This window comes from Mercenaria mercenaria, unplaced genomic scaffold (genome assembly GCF_021730395.1).
Source record: "Mercenaria mercenaria strain notata unplaced genomic scaffold, MADL_Memer_1 contig_4384, whole genome shotgun sequence".
Lineage (NCBI taxonomy): Eukaryota > Metazoa > Mollusca > Bivalvia > Venerida > Veneridae > Mercenaria > Mercenaria mercenaria.
In genome coordinates, this window is record NW_026462607.1 from 55,665 (window position 1) to 76,523 (window position 20,859).

At 32.3% G+C, this 20,859-nt stretch overlaps 1 protein-coding gene across 1 annotated transcript in view; it reads left to right on the forward strand.

Annotated features, from left to right (window-relative positions):
- Window positions 1–20,268, forward strand: part of LOC128553846 (uncharacterized) — a gene marked incomplete at its 3' end in the record, with an annotated part of 43,165 nt that extends 22,897 nt beyond the window's left edge. The window contains exons 3-5 of the mRNA XM_053535031.1: window positions 4,700–4,882; window positions 6,710–6,847; window positions 20,109–20,268. Of these exons, the coding sequence (XP_053391006.1) occupies window positions 4,700–4,882; window positions 6,710–6,847; window positions 20,109–20,268 (481 nt within the window). The remainder of the gene's footprint in view (window positions 1–4,699; window positions 4,883–6,709; window positions 6,848–20,108) is intronic.
- Window positions 20,269–20,859: the final 591 nt, after the last annotated feature.

A 20,859-nucleotide genomic window follows, 5' to 3' on the forward strand; every position in this document is an offset into this window, starting at 1 on the left:
CCTTTTTCCTTCAATCGACAGAAAATAAAGTTCATGATCATGTTAGTTTTTTGTCAAATTATATCGTTTGGGTTTTACATGAGACAATATTAACGCAAACTTTTTATTCAAAACTAAACGTCATATCTGTCGCTTTGACGCCACTTTAACTTAAATATCGACTTCAACATTAAAATGATCTCCACAAATTATACACCATTTCAAAGCCATTTTAAATGAAAATATGATGCGAAAAAGCAAATCGATACTTGTTGACTGAACAGAACGATTTAAGAAAACAGTCTGACGGACGTGAAATCATGGTTCATCAAAAATGGACGTCAATAGTCGTGTTTGAAGGTTTGTAGAGAAAGAAAGTTACAGAAATATCAAAAAAGTAAAATACGCATTTTATGAGAAATATGCTGAATTTTATATTAAACAAAATGTCGAATCGGAACCCAACAACTTCAAATTAGGCGCATTCCACCTTAAGATATAGCACTATTTAAAATACTGTCCCATCCAATCACGAAGAAGTTGACCCCAATCTGGCTCCCCATCTCCGGTGTATGTATCCCTGAGCTATCTCAGTCGTTTACAGTGTTCAGCAGCTTGGAAGTTAAGGCACAACCAGTGGATGTAGACCGTTAGCTCTGGAAATTCACATCCAGTCGGAATAAAAATAAACCACTGGGTATATCACGTCTGGGTCGTGACATCAGCAGGAATATGTCGTCTGGTGGAAGAAGCTCGGTCGAGCAAAATTAATTTCTACAAAGAATAGAATAGAGTGACATTCTGTCAGTCGGTAATGTGGTGTACACTTCATATCTAGACTAGTCAATTTGTATGGTTATGTCCCGCCCAATATCGAATTTTGCACTTGAATCACGGCACAACCGTGAACTTGGACTATTTCCCCGCGAAAGTTACTTGGACAATTTAAGGCCCGTTATAGTGGTTTTGGGAGTAAAGACATAAATTGCTGAAGTTTAAAAAAGTAGTAGCTTCCTTATTGCTGAACCGAATTTAATGAAATTTACATGGAAATCTAAGTTATCAAATACAGAAAGTCATGTAATGTATTTATGCGTGAAACCCTGACAATTACCTCAATAACTCGAACATTTACAAATACATGATGCAATACCTCTCTATATACTACAGATACATTGAGGCCGGTTTGTCAGTTTGTGACAGAATAACAAGAGCATCAGTTGCATGTTCTGTTTTAAATTAAAGCTAGACATAAAGTGCACAAGGTGTGCTGTTGTAACTACCCTGCGTCCGTCGTGCGTCGTCTATCGTCAACAATTTTTCTGTTTAATTTTGGTCAAATCATGATGAAACTTATCCTGAATTTTACCCTCAGTAATCTCAAAATTAGTCGTTAATGGACCGTCTGTGATAAAAACTACTATGTCAATATACAATACATAGGTTAACACAAGAGGCAACTTTTCTTATCTTCATAAACCGTTGTGAGAATGTTCGCCTGTATAAAATTTATGTCGGCTAATCTGAGATTTTTAGCTATATCACTATGTTAAGTCATAAAAGAAAATTTTTAACTCTTTAAAGACTACATTCTAAGAAATCCAGGTTATGTTAAGAATTAGGATATCTTAGGTAAAAAACTAGGTCAGATCATAGAGAAATCTTGATAACAATACGGCCAACATTTTTCAACTTCATGGAATATAATCAGAATGTTTGCCTGTATAAAAGCTATGTCCAGACTTAAACTGGACCACCGAAGGTATTTAATAGGACAAAAAATCAAATCATAGTGAAACCTGTGCAAAACTGTTCGTCTCCATGATATTCTACATGGTCTTCATAAAACTTTCATAAAACTTTGTCAGACTGTCTGTCTTTATAAAATCTAACATGCTTTGTATATTGTTGTAGAAGGGTATCTAACAAATTGCTAAGTCTGTGCGTTTGACATGACGGACCTGCAACAATTGGCTTAATTTCAAATCATCAATATCCTTGACTTCTACATGATCGGAATTGTTCCTACTACATACCCTATTTATTTGTGCACTTTTATGTACTTTTGGAAAGCAATAAAGGTTTCGACCTAGTTTCTAGTACGACCTGGTTTGTGGGAACATTCTTTTGTTTGATAATCGTTCCCAAATCTCAAAATATCAGTATATCTTACAAAAGAAAGTTGCATAGCAGCATATTTGTTCTGCTTAAATTTAACCGGACACATGGTCAGCTACGGGTGTATTTCTGTTTTTGCTAGGGTATTGTACTTCAGAACCCTCAGATTTGGAGTTTAGGTTAACGCCTTCCAAAATATTCATAATTTCATAACATGGTATTTTTTCTTCATCATTCATCATTACTTTAAGAGATATGTGTTGCCTGTCTTATTTATTCCTTTTCAAACCTATCCATGTATTGGTACACTGCTAACTAGTGGACATGTTTTATTAGCTCACCTGTCACATAGTGACAAGGTGAGTTTTTGTGATCACCCTTCGTCCGTCGTCCGTGCGTCCGTGCGTCAACAATTTCTTGTCTGCATGATAGTGGTTTCATTTATGATTTTATTTTAACCAAACTTGCACACAACTTGTGTCACTATAAGATCTCGGTTTCTTTCTTGAACTGGCCAGATCCCATCATGGGTTTCAGAGTTATGGACCCTGAAAGGGCCAAAATTAGCAATTTTGACCTTGTCTGCACAATAGCAGCTTTATTTATGATTTGAGTTTTACCAAACTGGCACACAACTTGTATCACCATAAGATCTTGGTTCCTTTCTTGAACTGGCCAGATTCTATTATGGGTTCCAGAGTTATGGCCCCTGAAAGGGTCAAAATTAGCTATTTTGACCTTGTCTGCACAATAGCAGCTTCATTTATGATTTTATTTTAACCAAACTTGCACACAACTTGTATCACCATAAGATCTTGCTTCCTTTCTTGAACTGGCGAGATTCCTTTATGGTTTCTAGAGTTATGGCCCCTGAAAGGGCCAAAATTAACTTTTTTTACCTTGTCTGCACAATAGCAGCTTCATTTATGACTTGAATTTAATCAAACTTGCACAAAACTAGATCCCTTAATGGGTTCAAGATTTATGGCCCCTGAAAGGCCAAAATTAGCTATTTTGACCTTGTCTGCACAATAGCAGCTTCATTTATGACTTGATTTTAAACAAACTTGCACACAACTTGTATCACCACAAGGATTTGGTTCCTTTCTTGAACTGGCCATATTCCATCATGGGTTCCAGAGTTATGGCCCCTTAAAGGTCCAAAATTGGCTATTTTGGCTTTTGCAGCCATATAGAGACTTCATTTATGGTTTTATTTGATACAAACTTCCAAAATATCTTCAACAACAATAAATCTTAGATTCCATGACAAATCAGATCCAATCGTAGGTTCCAGAGTTATTTTATATCTGATTACCTCCCCTGATTGTAATCAAAATGGATTTATATCAGTAAGTACTTATAGGACTTATTTGAAATATCATTATTGTCATTAGTTGGACTGAGACAATCAGGGTAGATAACTATGGACTGATTTTATGTCAAATTACCTCCCTTTATTTCAAATTAAAATGGGCATATCTCTGTAACTAATGAAGATACTGATCTGAAATTTCATTTATGTCAACAGATTTATTTGGCAGAGCCTTCTTTTGTTCACTTACAATATTTTTTTTAATTACTTCCCTTTTACGTTACTATAAATAGCTTATTTTTAGTATCTTTTTTATTATTGGCCGTAGGGAAAAACCGAGACCACTTTTCTGTGGTACAACATGGATGGTACCTCCAATTTTTAGGTGCATTTTGACATATCTGTACCTTGTAAGAATTGTTTTTTCTTTTTGGTTGAATTTCTTCCCTTTGTTGTTCCTGTCCTTTGGACTTAAATATTTTTACTGTGGACCTTCTTGTCCTCAAGTGCAATGATAACAGGTGAGCGATATAGGGCCATCATGGCCCTCTTGTTCAGTTACTGACAGGGTCTGTGAAGGCCAGACCTACTGTTTGACAGAAGTTTTGCTGATTGAGCTATCACAGCTAGGTGTGTTTAAACTTTAAACTTTGACAATCCTTCAGCTTTGTATAATAGTGGCATGAAGTTATTTCATTTTTTTTTTCAGACTACGAGTTACAACTGTCTCTTGTTTTCTGCCAAGTCTGTAAAATTACTAAACAAAAAAATAGTATTTTTAGAAAGGGCCATTCTTATTAAACAACCAGTATTAAAGCATGTATTAGCGCACAGTTTATATTTTATGCGCACAGTTTATATTTTATAGCAAGTTAGTTTCTGAAAATATATTTATTCAAGCCATTTCTGTAATTTTTTCAAGATAAAGTTGATACTGGGAGATATCTCCTTTAACTTACTCATATCTAGCGTTTCACTCTCCGCTTGACAATTCTGGCACTGTCAGTATCTATTGTTGTTGTTGTTGTTTTTCAGATTATGCCTGCATTATTTTAACGACATTCAAACTAGGTGCACGCCTGTATTGTATTCTCTAGGACAGCGCAATTTTGCTTTATTTTTTTTTGCATCTAGGCTCACTGCCGGGTTTGTATTTTTACCTAGTCGTTTACTTGTATATACTTATACGTTTTTTGAACCACTACTTTAAGAAGAACATCTATCATTTTTAAAAAGAAACTTCTAAAGAAAAAAAGCGAATGACTGCGTTATATTTGTCCTTTGCAGGGAAGGGATGAACTGAAGGAAAAAGTACATACGATGCTTGGAGCCGACAATTATAACATAGCAGTAATTGGACCTCTGGGAAGTGGCAAATCCAGTCTCATTAATTCGTACATCAGTATAATGAACGAGCGTATATCAAGCAGAACCCATGCTGGATTTCTCTCAAGTTCCTTTACATCATATGTAAGAGACTCATTCTCATAAATTTGTCATTCAATCTTCTATTAGATTGATACGTTTCATGTTATATACAGAAATGAGATGCTGAAAATATCAGTGTTCTACACTTACTAATTTACTGTTGGTAGTCATATGAAATTTCGTATTTTTTGGCAAAGTTTAACCCTAAAGTAGCAAAACAGCCACAATACGCAGCGGTACGACAATAGACCACACCAATACGGTTCCATACCGACATTGTACGAAACGACATTACGGAATATTATCAAGACGGTATGATACAACAGTACAAGTGTACGTAACGGTACGGTAGGACAAGCACGGTAGTACGAAATGACTACCAAACTTCAAGTTAACGCTTAAAAATCTTATCTACGACTTTACGACTACAAGTTCATCAACTTCTAAAACTATTTCAAAACAAGTATTTTATGGACGACGACGGACAATTGACCACGGAGGAGTCTTGTTTGTTTTGTTGTGTTTTTTTGTCAAAATCGTATCTGTAAATAAATCTATGAATTTGTGATTTACATTTGTTTTGAAAGGACAAAGTCTTATTTCTCCCACACAATTTTTTTTTTCAAATTGGTGATTATTGATAAAATATAAATTGTTTGCCAAAAGGAAGTTTATCATTTATAGTATAATACTGAGTTCACTTTTCTTTCGAAGAAAAATTATCATTTTGTCATTGAATATTGCTGAAATCAAAATGTTTTGTGAAAATAAGCATTTTTCCAAATTTAGGTAATACTGGTATGATCATAGTTGTAAACACAAACAAGGACCACAAAATATTTTCTTTTCAGAGAATAGTTGTAGTTAACAGTTGTGCCTTTTACTCATAGAAAGTAAAGGTTTCCCATTCTGGTACATCAAACAGTGTCTTCAATGCTAAATCGTAGACTTTCTCACGCAATTGACAAAACAATAATTCTTGATTAAAGGAAACAAATAATTTACATTTGGAGGCTTTTAGTTTTGAAGCAGTGGACCTTCCTCATTGAATAATGGTATAATTACTCTCTAGGTGTATCACTGGCAGCACGTACTTTGGTACATGTTTTTGTGAAGCCGGTGATACAAAAAATTCATTGGTCTGATTATGACATAGATGATTAAAAAAACGAAGCAGTAAAGGGATATAGTTTAGTCCGCCAGCATTGTCTGTTATTACATACTCGTTTCTATTCCCCGTTAAGTTACACTGGTACCGGAAACGTCAATATTTTTCCATACACTGACGCCTGAATTTCATATCGGGTGCGTGACGTAATTCAGTGTTTGTTGTTGCACTGTTTTTTCTATTTAGTACATTATTGTCAATCCTATCCAGGCTATTGAACAATTTTATGATATTTCCATTATATTTATACGTGTAGATGCGTATGTAATAAAAAGGTTATTTTCTTTGCATCGGGAAATATGCACTCATTCTTCAGCAGAAGAATATTGCGCTCCTTTGCTCCTAAAGTCGCGCAATATTTCCGCTGAAGAACTCGTGCATATTTCCCGATACAAAGCTAATAACCTATACATATTTTATGTACTTAAAAGCATATGAAAACAATATAAGAATATGGTAAAGCACATAGTATGCGAGTTTTTAAATGTCTTTTTATACAGCTCCTGGTAATGCCGCCGTATAAACCAAAATATAACGTCTGAAATTTGAGAATAACTTCTTGTCATGCTTTTTGAGTGTATACATGTTTTAAACTATGAATATTTTAGTCTCTGTTACTGTATATTGATAGATTCCTGATACAAATGCGCAAAGTATGACATAGATCTTAGATTTTACACTCTTTCAATACCTGTTTTCAGTTTCAGCAAATCCCTGGAAAAGGGATGTTCAAAAATATAATATTTTACGATACGAAGGGTATTGAAGAGCTGGACAAAGGAATACCTGATGAGGACATCATAAAAATAGCGGAAGGTCAAATTCCTCCAGGATATAAGGTAGGTATAATTCATAACCATACGCACTAGTTAGTACGCTAGATGTTATAAGCAAGCGTAATAAGTGAATAAAATTGAAATATGGACGCTAACAGGCATTATTTTTAGTAGCTATGAACGATGACACTATGATCAACAAGTAAAATCTAAGGACTTGTCAGTTCGATGTGATGGCTACCTGTTCTGTTAGTTTTTATTGAACAAAAATTGAACTGATAGATACAATAGTTGTTATGTCTTGTCATCCCTTAAAGTTAACAAATGTTTGAACTTTTGATAACTTGTGTTGCCAAAGGAGACAGCGCGCTACACAATCACGATGATGGATAGTAAAATAAGGCATTTATTTGCAAACTACATTATACAGATATCAATTAATTCCCCGATACTGCTTTGTCATATATCAGGCCCCAAAGAACAATAATTTCAGCCCGCCCGCTTAGCTCAATAGTGAGCGCATATATATGGATCGCGGGGTCGCGAGTTCGAGTCCTGGGCGAGGCATATGTTCTCCGTGATGATTTGATAAAAGACATTGTGTCTCAAATCATTCGTCCTCCACCGCTGATTCATGTGGAGAAGTTGGTAGTTACTTGCGGAGTAAAGGTCTGTACTGGTATATACAGGAACACTGGTTAGACTAACAACCCGCCGTTACATAACTGAAATACTGTTGAAAAACGGCGTTAAACTCAAAACAAACAAACAAAACAATTAATTTCTATAGTTACATACAAATGCATCTATGCTTTTACACAATGCTCTGGAGACTTAAAGCAAATAACGTCTCTTAAGAAATGTGTGTGAGAGAAACACAAAAATCCCTATTATATGATATATTGACCTGCTTCTATTCTCCTTACATCTGTCAGAAAGAATATGTATTTAATTTGACCAGAGTAGAGCGGTCAAGCTTACTTTTTGACAATCATTTCCAAAAGAAATCATGATTTTCCTGAAATTTCTTACCCATTTTTCTTCATTCACATAACTAGATTATTATAACAATACATATTCCTCTATCTAAACTGTGTGTACTATGTAAATTCAATTAACCTGCTATATTTGTAATACACCTTTTTTCTACATACCGGTTTCAAACATAAAACTTTTAAAAATACATCTCATGTACAAACACCTGCAAAGATAGAAATATTTAAGAAATATGTAAACTGGAAGTAAGAGTTTTCACATTTTTCAAATGTCTATATACATTTTACCAAAACGGAAACAATTTCAGTAAATTTAATGATAAATCAAAAATTTTACCTGATTTTTTATGTTTACGCAAAAAATCTTTAAAAAGATCCTTTGGAAGCAAAGAATGCAATCAAGAAGAACAATAGCAGACTCGGTTTGATAGAGTCTGTTCATGAGAGGTAATGAAATGTGCAACACCTCTCAGCCCCCTGGCACAGACTTAAGCGGAACTCTATTACACATATGTAGACTCTATGATCACAAAGGACCAAAGAATATAACAACACTGAATCCAAGTACGGGGAGACTTTTTACAGCCGCCACACGGCACTTAAAGATTGCTGTGGTGATAGTTAATAAAATCTGTAAAAAGATCCTTTGGAAGCAAAGAATGCAACCAAGAAGAATAAAAGCAGACTCGGTTTGATAAAGTCTGTTCATGAGAGGTACTGAAATGTGCAACACCTCTCTTCTACCAAAATTTCAGCTAAAATAAATAATAGAAATATAATGTCAGTAATTAGTGAAATACCGAAATTAGCGCTATTTGACCCCATTTTGACCCTCACCCTTGGTCAAAAATGACCAATGCTGACCAATTTAAAAAAAACACAGGTTTTAACAACTTACTGTGAAAACCTCTGGTTTAACCAAATGAAAACCTCTGGTTTAACCGCAGGTTTTAACAAAGTGAAGAGAACAGATATTTTATATAAAATATATTTCTTTAAAAACCCGGAAGAAAACTTTAAACTCCACACTGAAAAACAATTTACAATAGTTTTGTCCTTATTGATTAAAATAATTTATAATTATTTGTTCATAATGTTTTACATTATTAATTTTTAGTATTCTATACAATAAATCATAAATGTTTATACCATCTTGTAACATTTTTATGAAAAATAAACAGTAGTAACCACATAATACACTTGTTTTGTTTTGATATTGTATGTTATTGTATTTTACATCCGGAATATAACTAATTACCTCTTTTGGTGGAGGAAGTCCGAATGGATCAAAGTATATTTTACCAATATAACATACCCAATGTGTTCCAGACCCAACAGAGTCATTCAAATTTATAATTCCACATTCATTTTTAACGGTTGTTTACAACCACCGGGGACCTTGGTCCACTTTGTTTTTGGTAGATTATTTCACTAAATACACCCCTAAAGTTTTTAATTTTTAATTGTTTTACCCATTGTTCAATTTCAAAGTTAGAAATTGGTTTGTTTATAAATTTTACTTTTGGTGTTTTATAGTAAGACAGTTTTTGTGACGTCCTTGAATAAAGTATTTTGTTATTTCATTTTGAACCTTTTTTTCTTCACATATAAAATCATCAAATATTACTACTTTTTGTTTTTCTGATTCAAAATCATTGACGTCAATTATTTCTTTATTAGAATATTCAAGTATTTCATTTGGATCTAATTTAATTTTTTCTGCAATATCATTTAAGTGATTTATTAAATCCTGATATCAAACTGGATATTCGGGTACCTACTCGTGTGAGCGATACCACCATCGTGTGATTTATATACATGTAGGTTGTTTAGGGTATGTAAAAACAATGCCAACGTATGACACATATTTAAGAATGCTGAACATTTTAAAGACAGAATCTCCGAGGAAATGCATTAATTCGCACTGGTGAAAATATCAGTCCTCAATAATATTGATATGACTATAAAATTTGAAGAAATGTAACGAAATTCATGTATTTTGGCATTTTGAGACGTATTTTTCTTTGTTCGAAGTTGAGATAACTGCATTTGCCACTCTCCTTGGTAGAACTATGCATACTCAACTACAAAACGTATGGATCGTGTACCTGCAAGTTACTTTTGTTGATAAAATTTCAATTAAATGCATCCTGTCGCTGTTTTTGATGGTACCTCTGACGATGGATGAAAATAAACAATGAACCTACCCGTTTGCACATGGGTACCGTCCTCGTTATGTCAATGAACATTTATAAAACTCCCCGCAGCGATTACTTCCGCATACGGTACACATAAATGAACACAGTTGAAGGTAATCGCTTTGAGGTTCTGGAAATAAGAACTGGAAATGTGAAGCCCGACCTTAAGTAGATTGATTTGATTACAATGTTAACTTCAAAGATGAAAAGAAGTGAGAATGGACCGTGTTAGCAGTATTTCACCAATATCAAATCTTCCCTCACACCAACCCTCTACACATTCTATAATCTTGCCTTCTTGGAGTTTTTCTTTTTCTCCTTCAGTCTCATTATGAAAACGACCAAACTTGTCGACGCACCGTTCTAAAGTGCTTATGTTAAGACCTTCTTTTTCTTCCTGAAAGGGAAATCGGACCCTCTCTCTGGGCATGTATAGGGAGAGGCTGCGGCTTCATAAATCTGCGTTTTATCGTATTTTGTAATATTCGCCTCTGTTTATAGGTGCACCCTTCATTAAGGTCGTGCTAATAATGCGACCTATTTACAAGTGCATACAATATACATTACTGTATAAGTGTCTTACAGGCGACTAACTGAAGAAACAGAAGCAGATATGAAAGTCTGGTTATCAGATCCTATTTCTTTTTAATGTTTGTTCACACACTCTTCACAGCGGTTGTAAACGTTAAATGTACGTCAAGGGAGGGAATTTGTTTGATTCAAGATTTCAAGATTTTATGTATAACTGGGCCCATACGGGCATCAGCATTATAATGATAACAAATTTAACAAAACAAAAAACTAATACATAAAATAAAACAGTAGTTTTACGGTCATAATAGATCTGATACAAATATTTTGTAAGCTAAAAGATAGAGGACAGTGTACAGTTAGAATTAAACAGGTTTAAAAACAGTGGCCAGCAAATAACTGCCAGTGACAAAAACCTATTCCTCCCTAAAAATTTGAAGTATTTTCTGTACAAACAATGCTAACTTAAAAAGAAGAGTACTGTCATTACTATGAAATAAACGTTGAAATGACATTATATTTAACAGTTGACAGTCATTTGGTATATATTTTACTGTCTAAATTTATGTACGGACATTCTATAATGTAATGAAATTCATCTCTTAAAGATGTATTATTACACAGATACCAAGTCCTGTTATTGAGCTCAATATTCAAAAATATCCCTCTTTCAACTTGTAACAAATTGTTCCTACATCGGAAATGACACATGGATATTGCAAGATTTGTTGGTAAAACTTTAAAATGATTTTCAAACTCAAACTACGGTTGTTTTAAATATTCTGTAACACAAACATTTTCTGGAAATTTGCAAAGTTTTTTTCATTCCAAGATTGAATAAACTGGTCCTTCAACCTCTGTTTTACAATATTGCGGAAATACACCGGTGAAAATACTGATTAATTCAATCAGTATTCAGCAAATCCAAGTTGTTCTAAAAGTTCTTTACATATGAAATCCAAGAACAATGATTTACATTTTCTGATGGAGTCTATACATGAACCTGTAAAGTATACATTTTATATTTTCTTGTTTACCATTAGTAATTCTACACCAGTAGTTCAATATTCTATTTCTAATTATAACATCTATTGGTAATACACCAAGCTCGCCAAAAACCATGACATTAGGTGTTGATTTTTTAACCTTCAGTACCATTTAAAAAAAAGTTAAGCTGAAAACTTTTAACAATGCTAACATCACCACAACCCCATACCTCTGATCCATACAATAGTATTGGTTGAACCACAGACTCAAATGAATGTAACTGTATATCAATACTAAGCTGCAACTTCCTACATTTTTTCAAAAGAGCATACATATTTTTTCTAGCTTGGTCAACTAAATACATTTTAGTTTTATTGAAGTAACAATTGTAGTTAAATTTAATTCCTAGATAAATGAAGTCATCTACTACTTCAAGTGCCGCATTATTATAATAAAAGGTAGGCTTATTTTGCATTTTTACACATAAAAAATAACAACCGTTTAGTTTTATTGGAATAAACTGTAAGTTTCCAAATATAACAATATTCTGACATAACATTTAATGCAGTTTGTAAATCATTTTCATATTCTGCAAATAAAACTGTATCATCTGCATAAAGTAACAAATATAACTTGAAAACATTTCTGAAATATCACCATTTAGCAGGTCCTTTATATTGTTTGATAATTCCACTAGTCCTGAACAAAACAGTAGACATACATGAGACTAAATCATTGAAGAAAACAGAAAATAAGTTTGGTGATAAATTTTCACCTTGTTGTACACCAGTTGAGCTAATAAAGAAATTTGATAGACCTTGGCTACTCTTTACACAAGATTTGACTTTATCATATATTGCATATATAGCCTTAAAGACGTTCCCATCAATGTTATGCTCAGCAATGTATCCCATAAACACATACTATCGTCAGAATCAAACGCTTTCTTGTAATCTACAAAGGCACAATACAAAGGCAAAATATATGAGCAGATTGGTTTGTTTATTCTTTAACTTACTTCCTTAGATTCATAATCACCATTTGCAATACAGAATTAGCAACAGACGATAAGACAGGTAAGATGATAATTTGTTAGAGTTTAAATATCAGATGAGCTGTAATAACTTTGAAATAATGTACAAAAAGTTACCCAGAGCAAGCATAAGGTGGACCCAGTTCACCAAAATTTCTCGTCGTTTTAGCTCTGATTTTCAACAATTTTAATGATAAGCGAATTCCTCGAGGCTTGAATTGTTCGACAAACCTGCAAACCTACTAAACTTCATGTCCTCTTTACCTATCCTAATAGAACATCACTTTTTCTAACACTTATTTTTCATGAAAGTTCTATCATAACTTACAGTAACGATGAAAATAAAGAGGGAGTGTAATAGTTCCTAGTTAAATGCCAGTCAGTTGTGGTCTGCTACCCTAAAATATGCTCATGTCCGCACAATAAACCCCTACTTTCGGTTTCGATCTGCAAAACTTGCAGTGTGGAGTGTATAAACATAAACCATTTCATTTCATGCTTAATGTATTCTTGCAGTAAAATATGTGATTAAAGCACTTGTTCTAAACGAATTTTCGCAGAAAAAAAAAACATGGAGAAATAAGGATCTGTTTACTACTGGCTTTTTTCGACTACTCAGACGAAGCACATTTTCGACCGAATTACTGGCTTTATTCCTCAAAACGAAGCATGGGTCGATCGCAATAAAATATTTGACAAAAATCATAGAATTTCTGAACAATATTGACTTTGCTTTTGCTATAAACATTTTGTACCCCATAACAACTTAGATAACAAGACAAAAACGTACGGAAGTCGCAATATTCAATTGAAAATAAACAAAAGAATGTGCCTATGTAGATATATCTTGATACTAAGTTGATAGCGAATTTGAAGCGATGTGAGAAGTTTTTCTTCGGATAGGCTGCTAGGGTAAAAAAGACCAAAGTTTTATCTTTTTCTTGGCTGGCCATTGCATATTATCGCTAAATTTTAGAAAATGGGTCTGCGTCAATGTAATGCTCATTTTAATAACGAGGACGGTATCCGCTCGATTGACAGAAACAACGAGGATGTTACCATGGTACATCGTCAGCGGTATCTTTTTTTCTACACACTGTCTTCGAAAAAATCGATCTAATTTTACTGTGATTCCAGTTTTTGTGAAATGAAAGCAATGGCTAATACATAGAAAGACTGCTTTTCATTTTCCTAACGAAAATGTCCTCATATAATCCAAAATAATACCATTAATCTTGAAAATATATACAATCGCCTTAAAATATCTTCATTTTTGCGATAAAAACGTATTTTTTCAGTTATTCAGATTATATTAGATAGATATTTGACATGGATATAGTTAAGATATGGTCTTACACATTCAATACTAAAACTTTTCAAATCTTTAGCTAAATACGGAATAATAACCTGTTATAGGTGTGAATGTCCTGTTCACCAACATGTACATTATTCACACGAGGGCGGTATCGCTCACACGAGTAGGTACCCGAATAACCAGTGTGGATATTTAGATTGTTCTAGGATTTTAGCATACCGGTATAATTTATCATAATATATATTAAGAGGTTTTCGAAGCATATGCATTAATGTATTTGTTTTCCTGATCCGGAAGATCCACATATTAACATTCTAAAACATGAATCTGGCATAAAAGGATAAAATTGCTTAAAGTTATTAGATTTATCACTTTTTGTATCATAATTTGGAATTTCCATGATAATAATAATAATATTACATTATCTTACAATATCATACGTTATCATACATTATCTCTCATTATTATATAAATGCAATCAAAACTTAATGAAATAAGAATAAGAAAAAACTAAGTCGGGCAAAAGGTAAGAGCTCTTAGAGATGAAATAATGAGAGAGAAAATCAGAAAAGCTACTGGTCGGGAAATGTATAGTAAAATTTATAAACCAATTACAGAAGGAATAGAAAGTCAAAAAGAAAAATTAGCAAGACAATTAAAAGCATTGCCTGGAATTAAAGAACAATTAGAATCACTCGGTGATGAAATAAAAGACATACAAACATATCAAAGTTTACCACAGCTATTTCAAGAACCGAAACCAATTAGAGGGTCTCCTGGAAAAGTTGAAAAATCCAAAAGACAACAAAAATATATCCCAATAGATTGGGGACATGAACCTGTTAGATGGATACCTGGAGATAAATTAAAAGAATTAGATTATGGAAGAGAAAAGATGGGAATAACCGAAAAACCGGTACCAACAACTGATGAATCAGAAGAATTTGGGGCAAATTTAGATATAAATATCAATCAAGATATATTATCAAACTATGGATTACCCACATTAACAGAGTTAGCAATAAGCAAAGATAAAGACTACTGGACAAAAACAAGAAAAGAGGTTACCAAGAATTTAAAGAACTTTACTCGTGATATAAATAAATATAGCGAAAAAGAACCAGATGAAAAAATTGAATTTACAAATGCAGAACCTACGGCTGCAGCTGAGTATGTTTTGGAATTAGAATTACACAGAGAAAATCTTAGAAAATACAATGAAAGCTTATCAAAAATGATTAAAGACTCAGAGGTATTTGGAAAGGGAATAAGATATCATAATCCATATAAAGTTTTACCAAATTGACAATATGGTAATTTATTGATTAATCTTAATAAACTTTATGGTCAAAACAAATTAATTGCTAAGAATCAAAGAACTGGAAAAGAAGTAATTAACGTTATGGTAGATAATGATTTAATTGATTTGATTAATAAAAGATATAACAATAATAAAAAACATTCAATACTTTCTAGAAAAATATTTAAAGAATTAACAGTGTTCAATTGATGCTGGAAATAATAATGAAGAACTAAAAAATGAAGGTATTAGCATAATTGATGAACTATTAAAAATGAATGAATTGTTACCAAAAGAACATGAAATGTTATATAAAAGATATTTTTCTTGAATATAAAGCAGTTAAAAACGATATTGAAAATACTCCAAGCAATTTTACAGTCAAATTCAGTCGTCCTTTAATTTTAGATAAAAATAAAACTTATGTTGTTGGTTTGGATAGTATTAACACTATGACTTACTCTTGGCATAATATTAGTGATGAATACGATAATAAAAGAATTCATATAATAATGGCAAAGAATGGAAAGATATTATATTTACAAATGGTTATTACAGTTATACAGACATTAATAATTATATAAGGGAAACATTAATAACCAATGGTGATTTTGAATTTGATAAATCAGACATTGCTTCAATAAGTTTAGAATTTGATTTAAGTAGTTTTAAAATCCTAATTTCAATTAAAAATAATTTCTTGTTGGATTTAAGAATGTCAAATTTTCATACATTGCTTGGATTTGAGAAAAAGGCTTTGATAAATACCGAATGGGGAACTACAACACCAAATTTAACTAACTCTGTGGATACAATTTACATTCATTGTGATCTTATTGATAATTCACTTGTTGATGGTAATTTTAGTATATTATCTATGCTTTAAGTACTGCAGATTTAACAGGAGTTTATCCATTTACAAAGAAACCACAAAGAGTTGGATATTCTGAAATTAATAAAAATATTATAAATTCAATTAGAATATATATTACAGATGTGTTTGGTAGAATAATCAATTTTAATGAAGTTGAAACAAGTTTTACACTAATTTTAAAAGAAAATGTTAATATATAATTTACACAAAAGTTTATGATAAAAATAAAGGAATATTTATTTATGTTGATGCTCAAACCGGAGAAGAAATTATACAAGGTTCAGGTATCTTAAACACTTTAAAAAAATTATTTTCATCTTCTGTTGCATCTTCAATTGGTAGTGCTGGAAAAAAAGCTCCGGAAACTGCAGGAAAAACTGCACTTGAAAGTGGAACAAAAACGATTGGAACGGAAGTCGGGAATTTAGCTGCTAATAAATTTACAGAAAAAATCAAAAGTTTTAAAAAACCTGTAACACCTGCTGTGGGTAATTTGATTGCTAAGGATTTACAAAAAAAAAAACAAATAATAGTAAAACTTATGAGGAGGATATTGATATAAGAATAAATAAAATACTGTCGGGATCTGGAATGCGTAAACGTATTAACAGATTAATTTATAAAAAAAATAAAATAATATATAATATACATGTTTAGAACAAAACAATATTGTGAAAGATACGAATTAACTCCTATTCAATTAGATACAGCTTTAATATCCGTCTTGGGAAATAATGTTAAACAGCAAAAAAGTGGATATCATTTTACAATTAATGATAGAAGTTCATATTTTGATTGGTTTAATGGCTATTTTGAAGTAAGTTTTAAAGTTAATAAACTTGCTAATGGTAATAATTATGCTGATGGAGATCAAATTGCTTTAATTAATAATGCAGCTTCAATAATTGATCAGCTAATAGTTAAGCAAAATGGAAAAATTGTCTATGATTGTTAAAATTTATATAAGGTAATAAATGTAAAAACATTAGTTGAACTATCTAAGGATTATGCAGAATCAACTGTAACAAATGAACTTATTTATTTAGATAAAAATGCTGTTGCTGAAAGCAGAAAAGACCAAGCTACATATGATATTGGTTTTGCTTCTAGGAAGTTATCAATCCAGGGTGCTAATGAGGTAAATGCTAAAATTCCGTTGAATAACTATTCATTTTTTCAGGGTTTGGAACAAAACATGTTACCCCCAAGTCAAATACAAATAACACTTCAATTAACAAATGATGATGAATTAATTTACAGAGCTAATGCTGCCGATGCAGGTAGGGTAATTGTAACTTAATTAATTTGGTGGGTTCCACGTTTACTTTTTAATGGTTATGGACTTAATTTAACTTCTGAAAGATATACGAATGCAAGGTGGAAATACCTCCGAGAAATGATAACACGGTCAACAGATACATAACAGACTAATATAACTTTTAGAATAACAGCTGGTGTAACAAAACCCGAATATGTGTTTCTTTATTTACAACGACCTGATAAAAGTAATTCACAAGAACATAATCCACATTTATTAGATACATTTAAAATTAATGCAGCAAATGATAATTGTAGGTTGGAATCGTGCCGTCTTGAAGATGGTAATGGTGTTTTTTATCCTGAAACGGAATATACAAGTATATCAAGAATTTACGATGATGTTATTAATTATTCTTATAAACAAATTAATAAAACCACTGGAAGTCTTTTAAATATGTCAAATTTTAAAAAATTGTTTGGATTTGTTCATTTTAACTTAGAATTTAAAAAGGAAGGAATTGCAGAAGATCCTAAGCATATTACATTAGCAGTTAAATTAAATATTCCGCCAGCAGCTAATATCCGTGTTTACGCAATTGTATTGTATGAAGAAACAGTTGAAATAAATACTGTTAGAAATGAACTTATTATTGTTTAAATAAAATATATATAAAATATATAATGACATCAAATTATATTGAATATAAAGTAAATTTAACAGACGGACAGAAAAAAAAAATTGGCAAGAGCCTATAATGTCAAAATCCCATATACTTTTAGATTAAAATATGAACAGTTACGTGAAAACTTTCCTTTGCTTTTAACGAAAACACAAATTAATCAAATTGAAAAGTCTATTTGGAATAAAAAGGGATTAGAAATTACAATTTCAAAAAAACAAATGTCCAGTCAAGGTCAAAATGGCGGATTTTTGGGAGCATTGGCTGGTCTGTTAGGTCGAACAGTACTTCCGGTAGCTGCAAAAATAGCTCCAAAAATATTAGGGCCGTTAGGCGTTGGTGCTCTTTCTGGTCTTGCCAGTACTGGTGTCAGTAAGTTACTTGGAAATGGTATGATTTCGGTAGCTAACAATAAGAGAAATATGGTATCACCCTATCTTACACCTAATCAATGAAAACAATGGGATCTGGAGTAATTAAATTAATACAAAAACAAAAACAAGACGGTGGGTTTCTAGGTATGCTTGCGGCTAGTCTAGGAATACCTTTGATTACATCCCTATTAAGTGGTAAAGGCATACAAATTGACTCTCAACGAAGGCCTAACAGACGAATTCCTATCGCAAAAAACGTAAAATTTATAAACAAACCAATTTCTAACTTTGAAATTGAACAATGGGTAAAACAATTAAAAATTAAAAACTTTAGGGGTGTATTTAGTAGAAATAATCTACCAAATACAAAGAGGACCAAGGTCCCCGGTGGTTGTAAACAACCGTTAAAGAATGAATGTGGAATCATAAATTTGGACGACTCTGCTGGGTCTGGAACACATTGGGTATCTTATATTGGTAAAATATACTTTGATCAATTCGGACTTCCTCCACCAAAAGAGGTAATTAGTTATATTCCGGATGTAAAATACAATAACATACAATATCAAAACAAAACAAGTGTATTATGTGGTTATTACTGTTTATTTTTCATAAAAATGTTACAAAATGGTATAAACATTTATGATTTATTGTATAAAATACTACAAATTAATAATGTAAAACAAAATGAACAAATAATTATGAGTTATTTTAATCAATAAGGACAAAACTATTGTAAATTGTTTTTCAGTGTGGAGTTTAAAGTTTTCTTCCGGGTTTTTAAAGAAATATATTTTATATAAAATATCTGTTCTCTTCACTTTGTTAAAACCTGCGGTTAAACCAGAGGTTTTCATTTGGTTAAACCAGAGGTTTTCATTTGGTTAAACCAGAGGTTTTCACAGTAAGTTGTTAAAGCTTGCGGGGTTTTTTTAAATTGGTCAGCATTGGTCATTTTTGACCAAGGGTGAGGGTCAAAATGGGGTCAAATAGCGCTAATTTCGGTATTTCACTAACTACTAATGACAAAAAAGTAATCTGACCATATCAGGCCCTAAAGGACAATTATTTTCCCATAGAGTGAGATACAATGCTTTGCTTTGACGCTTTGTTCTAGAGACAAAAGCGTATATATTCTCTTAAAAAAATATGTCAGTAAGAAACATAAAAAATCTCTATTAAATGATATGTTGGCTTCTTTTCTTCTCACATCTGTCAGAATTAGTAGTGTATTGCATTCAACCAGAGTAAAGCGTGAAGACAACTTTTTGTACAAATCCGCAAACAAAGATTTGCAAAATAAATCATGAATTTCCAGCAATTTCATACCCAGTATTTTTCATTCACATTAGATCTGTAGAATTTAGTTACATTCAGAAACTCAGGATATCTATTTTCAAACGAATCTATCATAAAATGTGAGACCTCTTTTCTTTCGGATACACTTCCATTAAGTGGAAAGTGCATCTTTTAACCAGAAAAAAACTTTTCATGTGCAAAGTTTCTGATTTAACAATTAAAATGAATTAAAGTCATTGACGAAATATCAATTCAAGTGATTGACGAAATATCAGAGTTATGGATGCCCACAACCTTAGCAAATTTTAAAACAAATCACACACACCTACACTTCATTGACCTTGATATTTATAATGTGGGCAAACTATGTTGAACAACCATTAATTTCTAATTCAAATCTATCCGTTAATAACAGAAACAGGGTAGAAGTGCTTCAAACCATTAACCAGAAACTTATAAGACTTTTTTTGAAATTTAGTTCGGAGATTCAACCAAAAAAGATACTAAGGTGGACGAAAATTTGAGAATTCACTGTTTAGCATACGTCCTCGACGCAGAACATGTGAAAGATGGTTTGAAAGATGAATTTCGAAAGAAGATTACAGACAATATGTCAAAAATGAAACATATCTGTACAGGTAGCTTTATACACTTTTATCTGTTTCCTTTGAAACTGAGACACGGTATTTTTTCCCGATCATGCTCCGTGATAAAAGTCCATCCTGAAATCCTTTTCTTGAGAAACTTTGCAAAGGGTCTGACCATAACGTACATAAATGTTTGAATTGGTGCATATTTACTGGACATGCACATGTTTGATGTTTACTCAAACGAAAACTATTGCAATACGAGGAGTAGAGAGACTGTCACAATAATCTTCCATAAGGATTGATTCTTGGGTGGCCTTCTTTCATAATTGCCCAAAGAATCAAAGTCCATTAAGAACTGTGGTTGCCATGGCAACCGAAAGAAAACTCTTCAAAAATCTTCTTCTCAGAACAGAAACTGTTAGCTGTATTTCAAAAATATTTTGTAGAAATGATCTCTAAGTGACTTTCTACCAAATTGTTAAGCCTTTCTTTTTATTAAAAAACATGGCCTCTTATTTTCCCTATATGACTATATTGTGAATTTCAAAACTCTTCTTCTCTGGAACCTTAAGACCTAAAGCTTAGATATTTCGTATGTGGCATTGTCTAGTGGACTTTTACAAAGATTGTTTAAGTTGT